Source organism: Paramormyrops kingsleyae, chromosome 19 (assembly GCF_048594095.1).
Source record: "Paramormyrops kingsleyae isolate MSU_618 chromosome 19, PKINGS_0.4, whole genome shotgun sequence".
NCBI lineage: Eukaryota > Metazoa > Chordata > Actinopteri > Osteoglossiformes > Mormyridae > Paramormyrops > Paramormyrops kingsleyae.
In genome coordinates, this window is record NC_132815.1 from 18661791 (window position 1) to 18686218 (window position 24428).

At 45.6% G+C, this 24428-nt stretch overlaps 2 protein-coding genes and 1 non-coding gene across 3 annotated transcripts in view; 2 read left to right on the forward strand and 1 right to left on the reverse strand.

Annotated features, from left to right (window-relative positions):
- Positions 1-16209, reverse strand: part of LOC111850951 (coiled-coil domain-containing protein 85C-A) — a 45951-nt gene extending 29742 nt beyond the window's left edge. Inside the window, exon 1 of the mRNA XM_023825365.2 lies at positions 14733-16209. Within this exon, the coding sequence (XP_023681133.2) occupies positions 14733-15438 (706 nt within the window). The 5' untranslated portion in view covers positions 15439-16209. The remainder of the gene's footprint in view (positions 1-14732) is intronic.
- trnar-ccu (transfer RNA arginine (anticodon CCU)) lies at positions 7987-8059 on the forward strand. The gene has a single exon. It is a non-coding gene; the product is annotated as a tRNA-Arg (tRNA).
- A 1139-nt stretch (positions 16210-17348) lies between the features above and the next one.
- Positions 17349-24236, forward strand: LOC111850950 (HHIP-like protein 1). Its single transcript, XM_023825364.2, has 9 exons — positions 17349-18039; positions 18621-19267; positions 19511-19654; positions 19883-20211; positions 20356-20482; positions 21232-21377; positions 21873-21954; positions 23127-23209; positions 23328-24236. Exons 1-9 carry the CDS (start codon positions 17749-17751, stop codon positions 23888-23890), a joined length of 2412 nt encoding a protein of 803 aa, XP_023681132.2. The 5' UTR covers positions 17349-17748; the 3' UTR covers positions 23891-24236.
- The last annotated feature ends 192 nt before the right edge of the window (positions 24237-24428 follow it).

The window sequence follows — 24428 nt, forward strand, 5'->3', positions numbered from 1 at the left end:
ATTGCATCAAAGCTGGTTTTAAACATCATACATCTGGTACTTCATTATGATGTCATCAAACCAGTTGTTTAAATAATCACTGCAATCCTGCGCCCCTTCTCAGGGATGCTGCTCTGAGCTCGCCGCCCATGATGGCGTGATCTCTTTCCCGGTGGTTCCTGACAGCGAGCCGCTGCTTTCAGAGAAGCACAGGCGCTAAATGCCTTTCAAATAGCTCCGAACGACCCACGCCCAGTTCGCCTTACTGACTTTCTCGCTGGAATTCGGCGCAACAGACACTGAGTGGGTCTCACAAGAGTGCAAGAAGGGGTTTCTTCACCGAAAGTGGTAGCGCGGCAGTTTTGTGGAAATGCCACTCCAGATCCCAACGGCCTTGGCAGCAGGTCAGGGACTCGTGAAGAAGATTTGGAAGGGTCTAGAAAAGTCTGCTGATAGATGTACAGAGCCGGAGAAAATACAGTGAAATCGTGTGGAATCCCATTTTCTCTGAGAGGATCATTGAGGGCCATCTGACCTGTGACTCCTCACCTAAACGTGCCAGTATGGGGGAATAATGACCCCGTAGGCTAGAATTCCATGGTCCAGAGCCTACTGTACATATTCCTGTTTGCTACTGGATAATCTCTTTATAATTTTTATGGAACCCAAACCAAGTGTTGGATGAAATGAATCACAACGTCACTGTACCGACAAGCCTTTTGAACTGCAGTGGCCAAACACTACATTGTCTGTTTATCCCGTAAAAATGCGAAAATCGCTTTGTAATGAATCACAGTTTGTCTCGAGGGTTTCAGAAGCTGACATCCCGTAAGGCCACCTTTCACGCGGCGAGCGTGTTCGCATCCCCGGCGATCACAGTGCTTCACTGTTCACATCCCCGGCGATCACAGTGCTTCACTGTTCACATCCCCGGCGATCACAGTGCTTCACGGGCTGCCGAGACGCCGGCATCGGGGGATGCGGAGCTCTGCCGAGGGGAAGCAGTGAGCTTGTTTATTTTACCTCTTTTGTGCTTTGCAGACGCTACAACAGTCACAACACCAGACACGACGCGCGACTAGTGCCCCACAAAGTGCTACAAAACAACCGCCTCATTTGGCTACTCAGTGGAGTCTTTCATTAACCCATGAGGGGCTTCCTGTGGCTGCCTTGGCTGCCAGCCCAGCTTACATGGCGTGATTGATAATAATTCTATCATAATAATGCATTTTTTATTTATACACCCACCTTACTAAAGGATTCTTTATGAAATCATAACAAACGTAAATCAAATCAACTTATGACAGTATATAGTTATATAAAGCAGCAAAAATACAGGGAAGATTATAACTACAAAGGGTAAACAACATCAAACATAAAGGAACATGAGGGATTTCACTCCGACTTGAGCATCTCAGAGGGGAACCTTCTGCCAACAGCTTCCACAACATTCTGATGGCAGCATCCACTTGTACCGTCATACAGTCCTGTAACACAGGGCCATAAGCGTAAAGAATTATGCGGCTCTAAAGATTAAATGGTTTGTAAAACATTAACAGGGACAGATAAAAGTGTATCGTAAACTGGGGAGTGATATACGGCGACCTGAAACCTCCTCCATGCTGAAATTACTTGGTTCCTCTGAGGACTCCAAGAAGGAACCGTCCCATGGAATGTCACAGCACGTGGGAATGCAGCCCAGCACCCGAGAACCCGGACGGGTGACATCACGGTCCCATTCACGCCTGGCGAGGGGCTAGGAAGGGGGAGGGGCCCTTTGGGGGTCTCACGGTGCTTTGTTTGGAGAACAATGCAGGGGGACAGATGGCTGAGGGTTTCCTGGGATGTGTGCTGGGGCCCAACCGGCCGCCATTCCCAGCCCTGTGGCACTGGGAGCCGGTGTCCCTTGTGTGAAGGGTCCGGAATCTCAGACTGTTGAGCAGAGAATAATCTGGCAGAACAGAACCACTGACAGCTACGGCATTTACATTTTGCTTTCCGCACAGAGAACGCAATCTGGCACAAACTCTTAGCTTCATGAAACGTTTGCATTTTTCTCTCCACACTGCATTGCTAGGCAGTAATGGCATCCTGGAAGACTGGGCTTTTTCTTCATGGCTATTGAAGATACTGGCTTCCAAAAGTGCCCCCCATGCGATGAAGACGAACCTTTTATTAATTTTGGGTCTTTGTGATTTTTAGGCTGATATCACGTTTCACCCAGGAAATATTAATAAAATGTGTTGCCAAAAGGTGACAGATTCAAAAACCGTTTCCTTGAGCTTCATAAACATGGATTTTTGGCACAAGATATATAACTTCTATGTTATATACATAAATGTGTGTATTTGCATTACTATACATAAACTGCTGTGCAGATGATTAATGCAAAATGTGCATATTTTATATGATATAGACCGTCTCAGTGGGGCAATGAGCTTTTAATTGTCTAAGTGTCAGATCCTGGAATTCCAAGGATCTCAACAAAAACTATTCCGCTGAAAGGAAATTTGAGTGTCTTTAAGAAGCAACATGTGGATAACAAACAGGCCGACTCCCAGGGGCCCCACTGGGGCCCATTTTCACAGAGTCAAATCCAATGTGCAGTTGGCAGGGTCGCACACACAGCGCTGCCAAGGGCCAGCTTCTCAAAGGCCTCAGGCAGCCTTGGAGGGTCCACTCAGCTCCCCCAATACTGGAACGTTCTGTCGGGGGTGGGGGGGGTCAAGTGCGGCTCAAAGGGACACCACTGGGAGCGTCGGCCCAGCCGGCCTCATCACTCACGGGGGGCCACATGCCGGAATGTTCTGGCTGAGATGGGGGATGTGCGTACTTAACCTCCCTCAGTAAACATATTAATGGATATAAACTTTATTGGCTACCATTTAATTGAATTAATGCAGCATGTCATGGAGAAAATCAGCCCTAGCTTTCACGTTCCATACTCCATCTTGCCTCCATCTTGTCTCTATCTTCCCTACCTGTCCACTCCTCCTTGGTGGTTATACAGGGCCTGGGAGAGATACGTCCTTCCATCAAGTTTATCTGCACCCCTCCAGTTCAGGTCAACAACATGGTACCTCAAGGTGGGTGGAGGCAGTCAATTGGGGGGGGGGGGGGGGGGCAATCCTGACCCCGGCAGCAGGCAATAATCAGTTGCTGCTCCAGCCAATAATCAGTTGCTGCTCAATCTCAGCAAAGTTGCTGAGCTGAACCTCTGGACCTTGACGATGTGTGCGAGAAACCCCTTTGTTTCCTGAAGCTCCAGTTCCCCACTTCGTAGGCTCGAGCGTGAGAACTTGCTCAGCGGCGACTGCTCCCCGCCGGTGTCTCCCCCGCGGGGCCGTCAGCGTGGCACTCGACTCCATCGTCCCGCAGTGGTGGGTCGTCTCCCTCACGCTCGCTGCTCCTCGCCGCGATAAATAGGGCTTCTTACAGCAGTATTCCTTCTACTGTCTGCGGGGAATGCGCCGGGTCCCAGCAGCGCTCGCGGCTGACACCATCCCCGTGCCTAAATATAGCCCGGTGTACCCCGATCAGAGAGCAAGCCCCCTGAAGCGCGCCTCGCTAATGCCTGACAGGAGGGCAGCCTTTGTCCTGAACTCACAGCGCTTAAAGAGTCCATCCCATTTAAACACAAAACGCGGGTCAGCAGGAGGTTGAGGTAAGGGGCACGGAGCCCCTCACAACATGGGTTTCAGCGTCTAATTGCTACTACACCTCTGAGAAATCCATCTAACCTCAATTTCTTTGGTAAACGTTAATTTGAATATGCAGGCATTGCGTTACATTCATATAAACAGCATTCATTTTAACATATTTCATTCCAGCATGAAATAAAGGTTGGAAAGAATTCTAATTTGAATTTATTCTTCTGGAGTGGAACCATAAATAAGTTCATTCAGTTCTTTTATTTATAGCTGTCTATTTATATGCACGAGATTCTCAGTTGTGGAGACATCAGCTCCACCTCTCAGCTCCACCTCTCAACTCCACTAGAGCGAGACAAACATTTGTGAGACTCCTTGGCCTCCCCTCCCAGGTTTGAGCCCAAACGTGGGGCGGGGACACGTGACACGCATGTCTCCATGGCAATGTGACCTCAGCATCATTCAACGTCTCAAAGTCTTGCTCCCACAACATCTGGAATATGAGCCCATGGGGACCTGGGTGGGCCCATAACACGGTGAAGGTTTGTTTCCTCTGGAAAAAGCTTCTCCATTCATAACCGCAAAGACCACTCTACACCACTATATTACCACAACAAAGACCTCCCTTTGACAGGTAGAGATACAATTACACCACAACTTCCATGAAGTGACTTTAAACTTTCAAGTGACAGGAAAGTAAGGTATCAGTCCCATAACCAACAACTACTCACTGTTGGACAGCTTCCTTTACAGGCCATAAGAGTAACTGACATCTTTCAGCAGCACTGTCATAGGACAATGTCAAAATAATTCTGAGAAATATTTATAATATCGGATGCTTGTGTTCTAAGCGAAAGGGGACACAGAGCTCCTCCTGGCGTCCCACCACTTAATAAAATAAATAAAACAAACATAAATTCTTGATGAGCAAATCTCTCTGGAACGCAGATAAAACCACATTTGTCTGAATGCTTTTTTCTGCATGTCCTTGATGCTCTGCAGTGTGTCCTGACGGGAGTCAGACTGGTTTAATATAGCAGGAATTGAACTGAGACTGTCCTATGTTTGTTTTTTTTACCTCTCTGTCCTTATAAAAGTCAAGTGTAAGAACCATTTGGAACAGTTCTGAATATTTGTAATTGTTTGGTAGAGCCTACAGATTTACAGGGGTGGGTGGTCAAACTGGAGGGGGCTTCCGTGGCTTAGGGTAAATTTTGCTGACTGGGGGAGTAATTATTGGTTATCGAAAAGGCTCATTTATAACCTGAAAGCGGTGCTCAGGAACCAACCCCCCCAAATGCGTGCCTGTTCTTTGACTGCATCATAAACCTGCAAAAAGGGCGCCCCTAACATGTGGCATAAACAGAGCTTATATACAGCATGACTGCATGGCGGACCATGGCGGGGGGTGACCTGCTGTCACACGGCAGAGTGACGTCGGTGCTGTCATAGGGACACGCCAGTGGAAGCTGGTGGAGACATGTGGGTATGTGCTGCCCAATCAAAGGAAGCTGGTGGAGACATGTGGGCATGTGCTGTCCAATCAAAGGAAGCTGGTGGAGACATGTGGGCATGTGCTGTCCAATCAAAGGAAGCTGGTGGAGACATGTGGGCATGTGCTGCCCAATCAAAGGAAGCTGGTGGAGACATGTGGGCATGTGCTGTCCAATCAAAGGAAGCTGGTGGAGACATGTGGGCATGTGCTGTCCAATCAAAGGAAGCTGGTGGAGACATGTGGGCATGTGCTGCCCAATCAAAGGAAGCTGGTGGAGACATGTGGGCATGTGCTGCCCAATCAAAGGAAGCTGGTGGAGACATGTGGGCATGTGCTGTCCAATCAAAGGAAGCTGGTGGAGACATGTGGGCATGTGCTGCCCAATCAAAGGAAGCTGGTGGAGACATGTGGGCATGTGCTGCCCAATCAAAGGAAGCTGGTGGAGACATGTGGGCATGTGCTGTCCAATCAAAGGAAGCTGGTGGAGACATGTGGGCATGTGCTACCCAATCAAACGAAGCTGGTGGAGACATGTGGGCATGTGCTACCCAATCAAACGAAGCTGGTGGAGACATGTGGGCATGTGCTGCCCAATCAAAGGAAGCTGGTGGAGACATGTGGGCATGTGCTGCCCAATCAAAGGAAGCTAGTGGAGACATGTGGGCATGTGCTGCCCAATCAAAGGAAGCTGGTGGAGACATGTGGGCATGTGCTACCCAATCAAACGAAGCTGGTGGAGACATGTGGGCATGTGCTGCCCAATCAAAGGAAGCTGGTGGAGACATGTGGCCATGTGCTGACAATCAAAGGCACAATGGGAAGAGGCAGGAAAGGCGTGGAGCAGGGCACCCGCATCACCCTCCGCACGGCACGACCAGGCGAGCCGGTTCTGCCCTGTCTCATGGAAATGACATCATAGGCGATGCCCTTGCTCCGATACTCAATAGAACAAAACAAAATACTTTCACCGAGAAATGTGACCTGGATATCGCTAAACTGAAGGCAAAAGAAAACATCTCACGCCTTTCCCTCTCTGGCTCAGTCAAACTATGGACCATGGAAGGAACTCCCCATCTACGATATGCCTGACCCCAGATGGTTCTCCAAAAACCGATGCTATCCTAGTGTTCTGACAGGAGCCCTTCACAAAAACCCGAGGAACTCAAGGGAACAATTACCTTCTGTATTTGACTGACAGGCAATCGCTGCAATACCTCCAGCCCTGTGGTGTCAGACAGTGGTACCAGTAACTTGATTCTAACAGCAGTGTCAAGCCCAGTGCGCTGATTTGTGACTCCATTACAGAGAAGTTGGTGAGAAGCTTAAAACCAAACAGCTTTTTGACCTTTTAAGGAGTCACTGAAGGACGAATACCCTGTGACCACCCCTCCCCCACAGCCTTTACCCACCCCTCCCCCGCTGCCATGTCTGTGGGACAGTTTGAGGTGTGATATGCAAGGTGCGTTTGGTTACATTACTTGCCTCAGCCAGTAGTGCCATACCGGTACCTGCAGACTCGTTCTAAGCAAGAGGGAGAGACATTTGTACGATCAATGAACCAGGTATTTCGAAACCTCACGTCATGTATTCTGCGGAGGCAATTAAAGTGATTAAAACTTCCCAGCCCAACTTGTAATTATGGATTTAAGCAGGTGTTGCCTCCGTTTTACTTCCAAGTTGGCTCCATAGCACCTCAGCGTGCTTTGAATTTTTTGCACTTTGGCTTATGTTCATGAAACCACTGGCGGAGACGTCAGGGGGGAGGGGGGCCTCGCCATGTGAGGCAGCTGGAATTTTCTGCTGAGATTTATCACTGACAGGTTGAATGGAGCCCCTCCCCGTAGTAATGGCATCATTTAGCAGGCGCCTGTTTTAACTCAGGCCTGTATTCCCTTCATCTGACCTTATCTCCTCAGTGTAGGTGCACTGGGAACGATCAGGGATGCGTCCGCATGGAAAACCCCTGACCCCAGCACCCTGTTTGATAGTCCCCACTTTAGCAGTGACTGAGTGCACAGCCACAGCCTGCCTGATCCTCAGTGCTGCTCGTTAAGGTCCCAGCGTGTCCTGCTGCTCTAGCTTCCAGCATTTGACTGAACCACATTTCCCCCCCCCCCCCCACCCCCCACCGCATGTCCTCTGACCCCCGGGGTCAGCCCAGGGCTCACCATTTACTTTATAAGCAGTTATAGAAGATGCATGGATGGATAAATTGGGAAAAAACTAAATATGCTTCAAGTTGGTCTGAATTAAAGTGTTTGCCAACCACTTATAATAATCATCTTGTATATTTAATATAAAAGCCTGCAGTGTTATACTTAAGTGGAAGTTTGTTTTGAACCAGAGCAGATTAATTAATCTCAGATTTATATTCCGCTGTGCAAGTTAAAAGCGCGTTTGTAAGGGCAGGTGTGCAGCCCCATGGGTTAGGACTCATGATTGGAAGGTCATCGGTTCAAACGCTATGGCTGCCAGTGTGATTTCACTGCTGGGTGCTGGAGGAAATTGTGTAACCCCAACTGATCCAGGGACTGGCTGACCTGGCTTTTTCAGATGTATGTTGCTGTGATAAACAAATGTTTGCCTGTAACCAGTGGTGCAATGCACAGCTTGTGCTGTATGTAAGCTCTGGTATAGTGAAAAGCTTGTGCTTTTTCCAAAATGCTACCACAACATGCATCTGAAGTTTATTTGAATTATTGTCATTGCTGCAGCGTGTTTTATAAGTTGTAAATGTAATCACTGCTCCAATGTGTATTAAAAGTTTTTTTGGATTCAAATCACTGCCACTGTATGTTTTATAACTTTGGATTCTAGGCAATCATACGATGAATTACATAAGTTTAGGTTTGTAATTCTATAGCCCCAGTGGCCTAATGGATAAGGCACTGGCCTCCTAAGCCAGGGATTGTGGGTTCAAGTCCCATCTGGGGTGACAAATTTCATAAGCCCTTCAGCAAGGTCTGTAACCACCTGAAGTACTCCAGGGCTCATGATCCTGGGCCTGGACCTCAAATTTCACTCTGCAGGCAGTGGTGGCTTGATGGTTAGTGAAGTGCACTTGTAATTGAAAGATAGCAGGTTCAAATCCCCAACCAGCAACAGACCACTGAGGTACCCTGAGCAAGGTACCACCCCCAAGCACTGCTCCCTGGGTGCCGAATTAGCTGCCCCCTGTTATGTCACAAAAGTCACATATGGGTCAAATGCAGAGGACACATTGCACTGTGTGTTGACAATGATCAGTAGAGTCTAAGCACTGCAGTAGTGTGTATTATAAGTTTATTTGGATTCTATGCACTGTTGCAGTGTGTATTATAAGTTTGTTTGGATTCTACACCCTGTAGCAGTGTGTATTATAAGTCTGATTGGATTCCTACCACTGGAACAGTGTGTCTTAGTAGTTAGCTTGGATTCTAAGCACTGTTGCAGTTTGTATTACAAGGTTGTTTGGATTCTAAACACTGCTATGGTGTTTAGAATGTGTATTACTATCGCTGCAGTAAATATGAGAAGTTTCCTTGGATTTCTACCACTGCTGCAGCAAATATGACAAGTTTGTTTAGATTCTAAGTACTGCTGCAGTAAATACAAGAAGTCTATTTTGACAATAACCAGTGCTGTAATTTTTTTAAAGCTTCTCTTGACTTGATGCAGTGTCATGCTATGCATCATAAACTTTCCCTGAAGACTTGCAGAGTGTATGAGAATTTTTTCCCCGTCCCAATGCAGTGGTGCAGTGCAGGAGGTAGCAGTGAGGGCTTTAAAGCCTATTGCATCTCACAGCAGCAAGTTCTGTGGCGGCAGATGAAAGCCCGTTCAGTCTCAAAGCGGCAGCTACAGCGTTCCAAGGTTAAGCTAGGCCTCGCTCGAAACACCAGCGGTGCAGTTGTGGGGCTAAAGCCTGCCATGTCTTTCTCTGGTACTTATTTAGCTGCTGATCAGAGGGCCAGCTGACACAGTTAAGCTCCAAACACAGCCTGTAGCCAGGATTAATCCTTTGGTCGGCAGAAGCTTCAGGTCTGTTCGATGGGAGGGATACGGCTAATTAGCATACATGTGATGCAGCTAATAGTGTAGATCTATGGGAAGAGGAATAAAAACACAGACACACCCAGACATACATGCAAATAAACATCATTCTGAACAAAGCTTGAACTCATTCACATCACATTTACAGGATTCCTTCAACATTTTTCATGGAACTGCTGAATTAAATAGGTTGCGCAATCTCATCACTCACTGTCTCATTGAAGACTGAAACCTGTGCATGTATTATGCCTGAACAATGAGCAAATCTATAGCTGTTTCAGTCTTGTTTTCAGTTTAAATGAAATAATATCAAAGCAAAGGGCGGTTTAAGTGAGAGGAAAAAAGACATAAGAAACACTTCCCTATGCATAGTTGACCACCCCCACCACCCACACCCAAACCGAGAGCAGTGTTATGATGCACTGTATTTTATTATGTCTCTTTGTTTCACTTATCCCGTTTTATGCTGGGAAAGAAACATGAGTTTCTGCTTTTGTCTGCACACAGGAAGCGATGGGAGTCATGTGAGGCCGCATTCAGCTGCAGAGGGTGAAACGGGAATCCCATTCCTGCAGGGGCCACCACCTTTAAACAGCCAAAAATAGAGCCCTAGCAATATACACAATATCCAGGAAAAAAAAACAGATCTTAATACACATTCCTGTGGCACTATGCAATGCTATTTTAATTCAACAGCCTGGATCGATGTGTGAAATCGGCCAACCGTCCAACCCCCTCCCTTAAGCTCCCCGCCCCTCCCCCGCTGCCATCCCCCCATCCAGGGCTGCTTCCCCCCAAAGTTTGTGGTACCAGCATCACTGCTTCTTCTGATTGGCTATCGGGTGGAAGCAGTCAGCTAAAAAAAACCCAATTACCAAGCCGGCGGGATCCACCAGCTCTAGCCCACCCCCTCCCCCGGGCCCACCCCCGCTACCCCAAACTGACCCCCATGGCCCCTGATAGTTCCCACCATGCCACTTTAATAGCTTTTGTTGCCGTCTCTTTTCTGTTGTTGTTTTTTTAAGGGAGACACAAAAAGCACGGGGGAGGGGGGACGTGGGGAAGAAGATATGGTGTCCATGAATGATGGGACAGTTTGGGGGAGGGTGGGGACGGGCTCTGATAAAAGACAATAGCGGGGGCACCACACAAAGGAGGGCGGCCCTCCTTTGTGTGGTGCCCCCGCTATTGTCTTTTATCAGAGCCCGTCCCCACCCTCCCCCAAACTGTCCCATCACGCGGCGGGGGGTGGGGAGACACACAGAGCGCTAGCGGACCTATCAGAGATAAAACCCTGGACCAGAATGAGAGCTGGGCTTTAATAGCTTCACCACCGCCAGCTCAGCGATAGCGCCTATCTCAGCCGGCCCACAATGCCTAGCTGCAGGGGAGTGGCCTCGGTATCGATAATATGCCCGTTACGCAAGCCACGAACAGGCAGCCAAGTTTCACTCTAAACGTAAGCACTGGGCAAGGCGCTCAGTGTTTATTTTGTCCATTTCCGCACCAGACTTATACTACCGGTGCCCTTTTCACCCACAGCGACTTTACTAGGCTGAAAGCCGGTAGTCTTACTACGTGGCACCGTGTCAGCACTAGGCACGTCACGAAGGAGCACACAATATCACCCTTATCAGGTGGGAGCTGGCCTTTGCGTACATAAATGCAAAAGCACAAAAGGGGATTCAGACAAAGAAAGGAAACAAACACAGCCGTAGAAATACAGACAGTTCGAGCTGTACACTTCACTGGAATGCATCACTCAGAATGGAGACTGGCAGAGCCTGTCCCCTTACCGATCACTGCACATGTCCCACTGCTGCTGAGAGTTCGGAAAGGCAGAACCCACCGGGGTTTGAAAGGGTTTGAAGGAAGCGAGGTACTTTAAAGAAATGGATGACCACACCTGAAGTGTTCAATTAGCCATGGCTTGTTTATTGACGCAATCGTTCTTAAGGAATCCACCTGTTTACCACACACTAGAAGAGAACAACATGTCCACAGCACTGTGTGGGGGGGGGGGGGGGGGGCTCAGCTGGCTGACTTCCACTCAAAGAGCGTCCCCAATTACCATCTCAGCTTCAAGGCGTCCTTTATCTGCTTCCTGAAGGCCACTACTCCCACAGATGGACACAGAAAGGCCAGATTCACACAGGACTTGATAAATGTTTGACTTTCTGTGTGTGGGGGGGAACTCCGGAAGGTACACGGGGGTGAAACACGGGTTGGGGCACCGGGGCGTGATCTGGGCTTTTCGGCAAGCCCTGACGCTCAGAGTGGCACCTTTCCCTCTCGTTTCCAGGGAGCAAAGTTCAGCAGATGAATTAAGTCCAGCATGACTACACAAGGTTTGTTTTCATACCATCTAGTCCTAAGGACACTAAGAACGTGAATTAATGAGCATTTAGCTGAGGCACGGGGATTCCCTTCCACACGCTGACCTGCAGCTCTGCGGGTGCAGATCCTGCATGGGGCTGGCCGCATGGCCGCAAGTCCTGCCATAATTATGCCGCCATCTGTGCCGCAGGGCTGCTAAAGCGCGGACGGGCCGGGCACCGCGGCGCCTCTCCTGAGGTATTTCACACCCTCTGCCCGAAAGCCCGGCCTCTCGGGACTGGGTAAGCACCTGACTTCAGAAGGCAGTACTCCATCGGAGTCGCCCACATGCCGGTTCGTGCCTCCAGGTTTTCCACTTCCCAGCACGTGTGCAAAGTCCCGAAGGCGTGGAAAGACTCATGCGACAGGGACGGCGGAGTTTCCACGGAAACATGCTCGGCGATTCACCAAGCTGGGGGGCCTCATCCCCAGCTGAGGGGGCAATTTAATAAACTAAATAAGTTTTCTGATCGATTCGCTGAGTCCGGAATCGTTTCCGTGCTGCAAAACTTTTCTACTACCTTTTTGGTTCTGTTTCTAAAATGGAATCGAAGCACGTTCTGCATGAGAGCATCACCTGGAGAGAAAGGGGTGGTTTCTCAATCCATACAGGTTAGACAGCAAGCTGATCGCACATTCTGTTACATCAAGCCCATAACACAAACAGTCTGAATGAAAATACCGCCGTGTTAAGCCAGGCTTGAACTCGCCTCTTCGGTGAAGGACAGCCTTTAAGAGGTTAGGCTACAATCACTCTCTCCCCATTAACCAGCAGAGAAACAGGGATTTAAGACTCCAATTCTTGGACTTCTTTCAAGTGCCATCTGTGATAGCCATCAAAAATAAATTATATGAGCACAATACTATTGCCAAACATTTAGATAAAAGTATTAGAGTATTTTAATTATTTAATCTCAGAGTCTGGTAATTCCCTAGCGATGATTTTAATGAAAAACATTTTCTCATTTTCTCCATTCCACTTAAAAAAAACAACAACAATTTGTCAATGAGTCAAACAAGCATTTGAATTTCCAATGGAAATGTAGTTTCTGCGTCTGCATGTTCTCTGCTCATGGTAGATTGCCCCACGATGACAAATAAACCACCGGAAAGAGAAGCGTTCAAAATCAATTTGCGATTTCTCTACTAAAAGCAATTAAGATAAGCCCTTCCTTAGCGCACGTGAAACCAAGGGACCCAGTTCCACACAATCTGATTGCAGCTTATAACATTCTTTAAAATGCTTCTGCCTAGTTACTTTTTAACCAGTTTATGTATCAATTTATATCACCCAATATTTTATTTAAGCAATGACATATTTATCAAGGAACAAATATTCCACAAATGAAATGGAAAATTCATCGCAACAGAATTGTTTCTACAGCTTGCCGCTTTGAAAGTACAGGTTTTGGCTCATCAGATATATTTTTTAAAATTGCCGCTTAGTAATTGCACTGCTCACGTTTAAACATTCCCGTGGGAATTATCGCACCCCCTTCTGCTGAAGGCTTCAGCCATTCTAACAAAGCCACAAACTTACAAACTATTCAAGGTTACATCGATCTTAAAGATCAGCATTTCCGGAATGCTACAACACAGGCTACTATTCTGTCCACAGAGATGACACCCTGCCATACGTTCAGCCCACGCGCGCCGCACAAACACTGGAGCTGAGCCCATCCTCTCTGCCGAGCTGTGGTCCTGTCTAGCCATCCTAGAACCCTTCCTATGGCATCAGAGCTATGACCCGGTGAGCAGGTCACACAGTCCCTAATCCTCACCCCGTGCCACCCGCCACTTTCACATGCCCCCATTACACAACTCTTCACACATTCTTTATATTGTTTGTGCCGCTGTTGTTCTTTGACTTCATAGTGCAATCCAGTCAACAATGCTGACAACATTCCTTCACCATCCCATTGCCACCACACCAGTTTTACCAGACCGAGGTCTTCTTCATCAGCCATTTGTGAAGTGCAACACAGGTGTAGCAAATCCTACTTAGAACAGAGTGAGCAAAAATATTCCTGGAATTCGGCTGACATTTTTTTCATATTATTCCAGGAAATTCCTTCAAAATCACAAGAAGTATTTTGTGGCCAAAGATAACACAGTGGCGACAATCCGGTTTGTGAAATACTCCCCTTTCCACAAGTCCATCTTTGAGCATCACTTCACAAGATTTTCAGAAGCGCTTTGATGGGACGCTGGGCCGTCCACACGTAGTCGTCCTGGTCACATTCACCGTTACTCAGTTCTGTGGCTCATGCTGGAATTCAGACCACCTGAACTTATCATCACCCTAATGAGGTAATGAGTAAAAGCACTGCCAGTAAGCCTTCTTAACCAGGGATCAAGGTCTGTGCTGTAACTGACTGTCCCTACTCATAAAATACACAATGGCAGCTTGATATCTGGGTGTGGGACAGCAGAAAGTACCTCACAGGTTAAGAACTTGCTCACAGAAATTGAGAGTCACAGAAGGAAATGCATCCACAGTATGGTCACCTCTGCTCTCCATCAGCAACAAACAGGCACGTTTTTATCTTTGTGCTTTCTGACCACCAGCGAAGTTGTGTATTACGGCTTGATTTTTGACTGACGGCACAGCCAGCTGCCCCAATATACTGAACTGAGGGGTTTATTTTTCTTGGAGGAAAAAATCAATAACAGTGCTTGGCCAGATCTGGAAACTCGCTAAGATCTATAGGGAAACACATGTCCAAAAGGCAGATAATGTAATCTCCAGCACACAATAAGGCTGATTAACAGTAACTTTCCCGGCAGTTCATGTATTTTGCTACACGGCCATGTTTATGCGATTGCTTTTAAATTCACCAAACCTCAAGACTCAAAACTTATTAATAATGCCCTGCTAATTAGGAAATGATGATGCATTCAGTAAGGACACCGTTATAATTAGGAAACACTATAACCGCATAGGATATTTGATATATGGAAGCCAATGGCTTTTTATTTTACTCCGTATTGTTAATTTCCTGGCATGCTTATAACCACACCCAATTCAATGTTTTCAAGCTTGTATGGTTTTTACAATTAATTCAATTGCCCTCATTAAATTACAGAAACATTCTAATCCGATAAAACACTAATGAGAAATACAAACATATTTTATGACTACATTGCCCCAAGCCAGGAGTTTCCGAACCGAGGCGTGACCCGGAGCCGCATCTACGTACCGTTCAGCCCGTTCGGGATGCTCCGGTGGTGGTGCGGCGCCAGCAGATCGTCCATGGACCTCCTGATGGCTCCCATCTTGGCTTCCCCTGGCTTATGCACGTGGTTGTGGTGGTGATCGGGGCTGCCGGCGCTGCCTGTGCTGGACGTGCTGCTTCCGTCCCCTACGTCCCGAACCGTACCGGAGCCGCCGTTCAGATTAGTCAGGCTGGACTGGCTGTCTATGGAGCTCCTGGAGCCAGCCCCGTTCCTGTCCTCATCCAGCATGATGATCACTTCTTTCAGCTCGACGTTCTCCCGCATCAGCATCTCCTGGCTGGCCTCCAGGTCCTTCAGCTTCTGCTGGTACAAGCCCACCTCCTTCCACATGGCGCTGGCGGTGTACCTGCCGAACCTCTGCCACTCCCGGGACAGTTTCTTACCCTTCTGCCTGTCATCGTCTAAGAAGCAGCAGAGCTCCCTCAGTTCGTGGTTGTCATCTTGGAGCTTCTGGTTGGCCTCGGTCAGGCCGCGGATTTCGTGGAGATGTACCTGCAGCCGCCGGTTGATGTCTTTCATCATGTTGCCGTGTTCCAGCATTAAGTTCATCTTGTCGCTATCCACCTTCCTCAGGCGTTTGATCAATTCCTCCTTGCTGCATTTCAGCAACTCCTCGTCGGAGACCTTACTTAAATCATCCATCGGTCCGTCCGACTGGTGTTTGGCCATCTCTTCGGATGTCGCGCTGTTTTACGGTATAAATGGATATGAATCTAGAGGAAATGCGCTAGCCAAACCTTGAGGGTGACACTGTAACCAAAACTGAAGGCATGGTACAGACAGTCAGAAAGTCAAGGTGCCGAGTGTAACTAAATGACAAACTATCGGAATGCAAAACAATACACGAAATAAATAAATATGAAAATGCAAAATTGGATTGGCTCATCCAAAACGATCGGCAAGCGTTAAGCTGCTCCAATAGTCTTTATTTGTCTAATAAAGTAAATACTGGGAAGTAGCGATTTAATAACCTTCTTCTATTTGCGAGATTCTCTGTTAGATTATTGAAAGGCATGAGCCGTCTTCATCGCAGTCCCAAGACACGCAGAGAAAGATCGATGAAAAATAGTCGTGGTTAGTATTCCGTGGCGATGCAGCTACATACCATGCAAGAATATCAGCGTGTTTTTTTTCTTTTTTTGCTATAAATCTAAAATATAATATACTTCAAAATCCACCCTGAACCGTCTGCATGGGATTGTCGTATTTTAAACTTCCAACACGGATCAAAAGTATTAGCGTACTCTGAAAAGGGAAATCGTACATTAAAAAAAGGTAATTAAAATAACTGAGGAGCAAAGGCGCTTACGTGCTGCAGAAGGGTCGAGTCCCCAATCAGATTTGTAATTCGCTCTAACCCATTCGCCCCCTCGTTTGAAACTACGGCGGAGCGTCGCGGTCCGGGTGGCCAATAGAGAGCAGGTAGCATTGAAGGTGCGGAGCGGCAGCGCTCCAGACGCCCGGCGCAGCCTTCTTAAAGGGCCAGCCACACTCCGGCTGTGCAACGCCATCATTCACATTCCACCTCTCGGCGGCTCTTTTAAAACTGGACATTTGAAACAATATCTATCTATCTATCTATCTATCTATCTATCTATCTATCTATCTATCTATCTATCTATCTGGTGTGTGTACTCATATAAGCGATAAAAAATAATATAAGCCTATCCCTTTAAATATAAAATGACAGCAGATCAAGTATTGATAATTGTTAATTATATTGACATTAACGAATATAACGTTAATAATTGTATAACTGCAACATACAATTTTTCATCAAATATCATACTATTCGCTTTATATTTTTGGCTCTGACATAGTCTACTATTTAATGCGATTGACCACGTTTGTGTATAGCATATTCTATGACAAGTGCATATTCGTGCGCATTCACATATTGCCACATTTAACTTGGCATGCTCAAGGCAAGGTTGCATGTTATTGCCCAGTTCCAGTCTGTCTGTGACCTCAATTCACACAATGCGCGGAATTTTGTTACCATTCACGTCATAGTAAGCTTGTAATTCAAGGAAGAGAGGCTAGAATACGGTTATATACCGAGCTAAAATGCATATCTATATAAGGACACATACCTATATAATTACCGGAATTTAAAATTTGTGAGGAAGTTCAACAAGTGATTTATAAACAATTGCTTGCGAATGAAGCGCAGATTTCTGTGCGCATATTGCCGCCTTGTGGACAAAATCGAAGTCGCAGCGCTTTTTTTCTCGCAGCGGTTAGTAGAAAGTAACCGCAAACTCAAATTGAGGTGGAAGATAACATCAAACATGTTTCATAAACTGAAGGACTATGGGAGGCAAATCGACATCCTTCTAAAGGATAATTCATTGTGCACGTTGTTATTCAGACTTAATCATAATGTTAACTCCTGGAAAATATTTGCTGTTTTTACCTTTTGACGATTAAAAAAAAAAAAAAAAAAAAAACTATTCAAAAATGTAATGCGCATTTTACTCTTCACACAGCATAACTGCATTGTGAATACATGGATCATTTTCTTTGGAATGACGATACAATTCGTTTTGGAAAATGGATTACATTTATTTTTGTTCTTTCTTATGTGTCTTCTGCGTTTTCTATTTTTAGATTTTTTTTGCTTTGAAACAGTAATAATTTGTGTGTTCTTATCCATGTCGGAATATTGTGTCTTAGAGGCGAACAACATCTTTCGGGTCACCAGCTTTTCATATGCACCGAAAAAGCCGAAATTTGTTACACAATTTATGGCCCGGAAAAGTAATTTGGCATATTAAAAATGAAAATATGTATTTTGTCACCGCGGCACAACATCCGGTTTGAGCTGAGGTAGCCTATATCAGAAATAGTTGACAGAAAGAAGGAAAGGGGGAAAAAAATGGTCAAAGTGCATCGATCAGAAAACACGCCGAGCAAACCCACTTTCCTGCTTTGTTTGCCAGCTCTAGCTGACAGGATATTCTGCGGAACCACTTCACTATGTTGTGTCGCTATAACAGTCTGGGCACTGTCCGTCATGTGTCACTTATTTTAATATTTTTGTGCCAGTTATGGGTGACAAGTGTGGACTCTCATCCACAGTGCTTGGATTTTAAGCCGCCGTTCCGGCCGCAGGAAGAGCTGACCTTCTGCCTTATGTACAAAGACTTCGGCTGCTGCGACACTGAGAAGGACCAGGAGCTGATGACGAAATTTTATCGCATTATGGATAATTTCGATAATTATGGATACGCGACCTGTGCCTCCTACGTGCAAGACCTTATCTGCCAGGTAAAAAGCTCTAGGGTCTCAGAAATTTCGGTTTTGCCTATCCATGGCATAAATATTACATTATTGAATCTCGACATAAAATTATTATTTACTGACAATTTCAATAAGTGATTAGTTATAAGAGCAAAATACCATCTCCCATGTAAAGCAAAATTACTTTACATGGGAGATACATTATTAATAGGAATTAAAACTTTGCAATGCGTATATACTTTTTCTGTGACAGTACATGCTTCAGTCTACCTTATTTCCTTAGGTTATGAAAAGCCTAGTAGCAAAGATTTTGTGTACTTGCTGCCTCACCAGTGGTCACAGATTTTACACAAACAACATTGGTGGAGCTGATAACCAGGATGACCTATCCCCTTGTGCGACAAGACACACATGCAATATGCCAATACACTGCAAAACAACATGCAGTGTTATGGAATATCATGCTAACTCGGCCCAGTTCCAGTACAATATTTTTACACTAATTGTCACAGCTTTTCAGTCAACCACAGTCCTGTTTCTCTTTTATTAGATGGTTTGCTTTCCTGTTGGTAAAACGCAGGTCTCATCCTCTGCCCGTCCCTTCCTAGGAATGCTCCCCCTATGCCGCTCACCTTTACGATGCTGAGGACCCCAGCACTCCAGTGAGGACCCTGCCAGGGCTATGCAGGGACTACTGTGCCAATTTCTGGACAAGGTGCGGGGCAACCATCCCTTTCCTATCCAGTGACTCGCGCTTGGCGGCGGCAGAACGGGATCAGGTTCGCTTCTGTGAGCTCCTGGGCATTCCGGACCCCGACTACTGCTTCCCCGACATTGCCGTCAACAATGGGATGACACGGGACCTTGGCCGACTCTCCACGGGCACTGGAGGCTGCCTGCAGGTCTGCCTGGAGGAGGTGGCCAATGGTCTGCGGAACCCACTGGCGATGGTGCACGCCAACGACGGCACCCATCGGTTCTTTGTGGCTGAGCAGGTGGGTGTTGTGTGGGCCTACCTGTCTGACCGCTCCCGACTGGAAAAACCCTTCCTGAACATCAGCCAGGTGGTGCTGACGTCCCCCTGGGAGGGAGACGAGCGGGGCTTCTTGGGCCTGGTGTTTCACCCCCAGTTCAAATACAACGGAAAGCTGTACGTTTATTATTCCGTGGAGGTGGGCCTGGATGAACGGATCAGGATCAGCGAGTTCCGCATTTCAGCCTCTGACATGAACGTGGTCAACCACAGTTCTGAAAGGTGTGTGTGAGTGACTATTGGGAAGGCTGTAATTACCATTTCATATGTTTTTGGCTGCTGTTTGCAAATTGTTCCACTATTCTGTCTGTATATTAATATCTTTTTGGGGTGAACCAGTATAAAAGCCAGTATTATAAATAAACTATCTCAAAATTTGTGTTGAGAACATTTCCTGCAGAACTGTGTGTTTCTTTCTGAAGGTTTACAGTATTTTTTAAAATTTATTATCTCATTTTTTTCCAGGATCATTTTAGAAATCGAGGAACCGGCATCCAACCATAATGGAGGTCAGCTCTTGTTTGCAGATGATGGGATGATGTACATCTTCACAGGTGATGGAGGCATGGCAGGAGATCCATTTGGGGAATATGGAAATGCTCAGAACAAGTAAGCGCCAGCAAACGGCAAAATGATTATTTGTGGTCCAAACTGTTTAGCCGCAGCCAGTTTTGTTTATAGCATTACATCGATTAAATTGTTGACTATTACGCCTTTGACTAGTCAACTGTTGTGGTTTTTAATGACTCATGTTTTTCCTGCTGAAGACATTCAGTGGATGTTTTCCTACCACTGCAAGGTTTACAAATTGAAATTGATCCACAATCCATCCATTAGATCTGCCCTGCTGGGGAAGGTTCTCCGTATTGATGTGAATTATAATGACAAGGGCCCCCTGTACCGGATTCCGCCGGACAACCCCTTTGTGCGGGAGCCTGGGGCTCGCCCGGAGGTGTACGCATACGGGGTGAGGAACATGTGGAGGTGCTCGGTGGACCGGGGAGACCCCCTCACCAAGGAGGGCAAAGGGAGGATCATCTGTGGCGATGTGGGACAGAACAAATACGAAGAGGTCGACGTCATCGAGAAGGGGAGCAATTATGGGTGGAGAGCCAGAGAAGGATTCTCCTGCTACGACAAACAGCTGTGTGCTAACAGCTCTTTGAGTGAGTTTACTGGAGATAAGAGTGACAGGTGCAACAAAACTACCTTATTGTGTTATTTGGGGGCAAGTACTGTATGTTATCTATAAATACTATAGCCCCTGAGCTATTTGGGCATGCTTACGCTTTCTTTTCCCCTTCCTTTAGATGATGTTCTGCCAATATACGCCTATCCACACAAAGTGGGAAAGTCAGTCACTGGTGGTTACGTGTACCGTGGCTGTGAAAATCCAAATTTAAATGGGATATACATTTTCGGAGACTTCATGAGTGGGTAAGGCTGGAAAATATTTTTTAAAATGTTTTTAGTGTAGCTATGGAGCTATAGGGCAGTTTTGATTACAGTAATTATAAAACAGTCATCACATAACAAATGGATCACAAATATATACGGCATATATATAAGGGAACCAGTTCCAGGAAGTACAGGGTGGGGAACACACTGGATAGGATGCCATTAAGGGCACACACTCTCACCCCCAGTGGGAAATACTGACACACTGTTCCACCTGCAGAAGAGAGCTCCCTCTGGAAACACACAGCACATGAGAAACATGCAAGATTCAAACCTCCAAACCTACCCTCTGAACTACAGTGCCGCCACAAAAATGTTCAGTTATTAATAAAATATAGTGTCATTTACGAGATAAGCCTTTTCCCCAACAAATGGAGTTGAATGGAATATTATTTGAGTAGTACATTTTGGTAACAAGAGTCATTTCAAAGATTTCTATATATGAATATCCACACTGAAAACAGAACTGACATGGAAATAATCACAGAAACGATTAAAAGAGGCAGATCGAACCTCGTCCTCTGTGTACTGATGGGACACATGAATGTTTAAACGCCACAGTGGGTGGAATGGCCCTGTACCGTCGGTCGCCTCGTCTCCATCCCGACTTTCCATCAGATACTCTCTTGGTTCTTACAGGTTTAAAGCACATGATCGCAATCCCACTCACTGTGGCTTTCGAAACCTCCTCCTTTCCATCTCTGCTTTTTTCTCCTCACTTTTTGTAGACGCCTGATGTCATTGCAGGAGAACCAGTACACTGGGCAGTGGGACTACCGTGAGATCTGCACGGGACCGGGACCGCGCTGCCTCTTTCCGGGCCTAATTAACAACTACCATCCGTACATCATTTCCTTTGGCGAAGATGAAGCCGGTAGGATACAACAGCTGATACCTAGAACAAAGAACATACTGTTTCTTTAACCATTTCATTCTGTCCACCACATTAGTGATCACTAATTGATTTTGTAACATTAATAATATGAGTGCTGCAATATTTCCTCCATTATTCATGGTAGTCTTGGTTACTGAGTGTCCCTGTTTAAGTTCGTCCACCACAGTCTGATGGAGATGCCCACAGCACATTTATATCGTCAGCCAATGATGACAAAACTTTGGGAAGTATCTAAGCTCTATTTTCTAGCAATAAACATCTTTCAAGAAGCCAGAGGCAGAGCGTGCGAACACATCCCCGTTCTTCATTTGCAAGTTAGGTTATTTGCATTTTATAAATAAAACAGATGACAAAGTTAAAAGAACAGAACTCCAACAAAGTAGAGCTCACGAACTCCCAAGACAAAAATTTTTACAGCGAGCACAAATTTCTCTTCTATACCAGGTCTAACTTCTGGTTAATGTATCTTTCTAGGAGAGCTATATTTCATGTCAACAGGAGTTCCAAGCGCAACGTCTTATTCTGGTGTTGTGTACAAAATTGTTGACCCATCAAGGTAAGGAGACACTGTGACTCTGTTGTAAATACTTGCGTTTTACTTATTCTATGTGTATATAAATTAGAATTGTCTAAGTCTGTCTGTTTCTTATGGCTTTAAAATAATTAAATTGGGTTTTTCCACAGCTGTTTGCCCTAAATGGCAGTAGATGGCTAGATTGTTACCACAAAGTATTACAGAGGGTTACCTCACTTTAGCAACTTCCCACTTTGTGACACTGTCAAAATCACATAAACAGGATCCACTTCACTACATCTCCTATGAAGAAAGTTAATTTTTCAAAAAGGATTATAATAAAAAAAGCAGTCTGGAATAGCTCGTGAAGAAATGTAATTTTTCACATTTGTGTCGAGGGCCTAATGTGTCTCCAAGAGGGGTCTATTAATATAAACACTGTCGTGTTCAGGACACTTTATATGAAAACAGAAAATTAGTGTGAATAATTCAGGCCTAATTAGAAAGATGACCTTCACAGTCAAATCATTTTGGATCTCTACCAGCAAACAGACAATAATTCATCTTGGGGTGTGAGCATTAAAACTAGACAGTAAATAATAAATATTTTCAGAGATGCACAGATTTTTTATAAAAACGAATTGGTGCAAAAACAAAACAGAGGTTTACGTAAAGGTTTTAAAGTAATGATATATTTAAACATTTTCACTCTATGTAGTGTTAATTTTTAATATATTTAAATGAGTTCTTTGATTTTGAATTTCAGATTGTACCTGCTGTTGTTATTTAAAAGACATTCCTCATGCATTCACCAGTCAAGACCCCAGCTGTGCAAATGTGCCCAACCTTGCCTTCAACCGTTCCTGTTTTAGATACCGCAGAATGGTGTACCGCTCAAGACAAAAGTCAGTGTAGTAGATGCACAGTAATGCATTTTTTATTTAGTTTCTTGGCTTTTGGTGTCCTGATGAAGTCTAATGGAGGGAGAAAAGCAGCTGGGATGTTTACTTGTTTTGCAGACACCACTGTAGAAAAGCAAAAGATATAATTCACACTTTGCAGAACAAACAGTTTTTATTTTATTTTTTTTCATGGACACACTGGACATAGAGCTCAGTTATTTGGCCTAAAATGTTATATCGCCGAGATTGTTAAGAATGACTCCAACATCATGACGTTGCTGTTGTTGCTAATGTCCTTTTTGGTTTTAACAGGCGTGCCCCTCCGAGGCAATGTCACTACGAGCCGCTACCAGTCAAAACTAAAGGCAAGCTGATCCCGCTAAAGCCAAAAGAGAGTAAGTTAATTTTCAGACCTGTGTAATGTACCAGTGTTTCAGATTTTAGAGCTACAGTGGAATTGTATAGGATCTATTTGGCTCTTATTGTAACGATCTGCTGATGTCTCTTTCACAGCATTGACAGGGCTTGAATTATCAGCCAAGCACCAAAAACACAGTAAGGCAGAAGAGCCAAGCCCTCCTGTGGCAGAGCCAGAATCCCTGACACAAGACTCAGCAAAAGACTGGTTGCAGGAACTATTAGACATGCTCAGAGCACAGGAAGCTAGCTGGGTGAGGAAGACTACGGCACCCATTACTACTAAGGCACTCATGGCCGGCAAAGATGACCAAGGTAGACCTAAGGACGGAGCTGTGCGACTGGCAGGAGGAAGAAAAGACCGTGGACGGGTGGAGGTCTTCCTCGACGGGGAATGGGGCACAGTGTGTGACGATGCGTGGGACCTCCAAGCTGCTGAGGTGGTCTGCCGTCAGCTAGGCTTGGGGCGTGCCCTGAAGTCCTCCAAGCAGGCTGAATTTGGGGAGGGGAAACACCTGCCCATCCTCCTAGACAAAGTCCGCTGCACAGGAATGGAGAAAAGTCTCCGGGATTGCCAGCATTCCGGTGTGGGAGAGCACAACTGCGGACATCACAAAGATGCGGGTGTCATATGCGAGAATGCGGAGCTTGCAAGTTAAAGTGAAATGCTGCTACCTTAGTGCAAGGTTCACTATGAACCACAAAATGAAGCATGGATGAACAACATCTTGTGTATTAGTTGGTAATTTTATACTGGCGTATCAAGTAATTTTTCAATATTTTTGAAGTGGATGTGAAGATAATAACTTTGATTCTTACCATAACTTATTTTTCAGTTTATTGCACAGAACTGTGTAATACAAACTAATATTATAACAGTCGTTTAAAAGATGCCCTAGTTATTAAAATTGTAGCTTTGATGTAGTTATTAGAAAGCCAAAATCAATTGGGTGTAAATAAATAAATGACTACGTAATTTAAATAAAATTATGAGGGTCTGGTTTATCATCATTGTGTGGAAAGTCAATGCAATTGCACAGCTGTTGAAATCAAATAAATTCTGTGTTTAAGAATAAAAATCTGTCGCACACGGATGACGTCAGCTGATTGGCGTCATTTATTTGGACCCTGTTTGGTCGGCTTTCGGTATCATAGTTTGCGCTGAACATCAATTTTTATTTTGTTTTAAAAATGAAC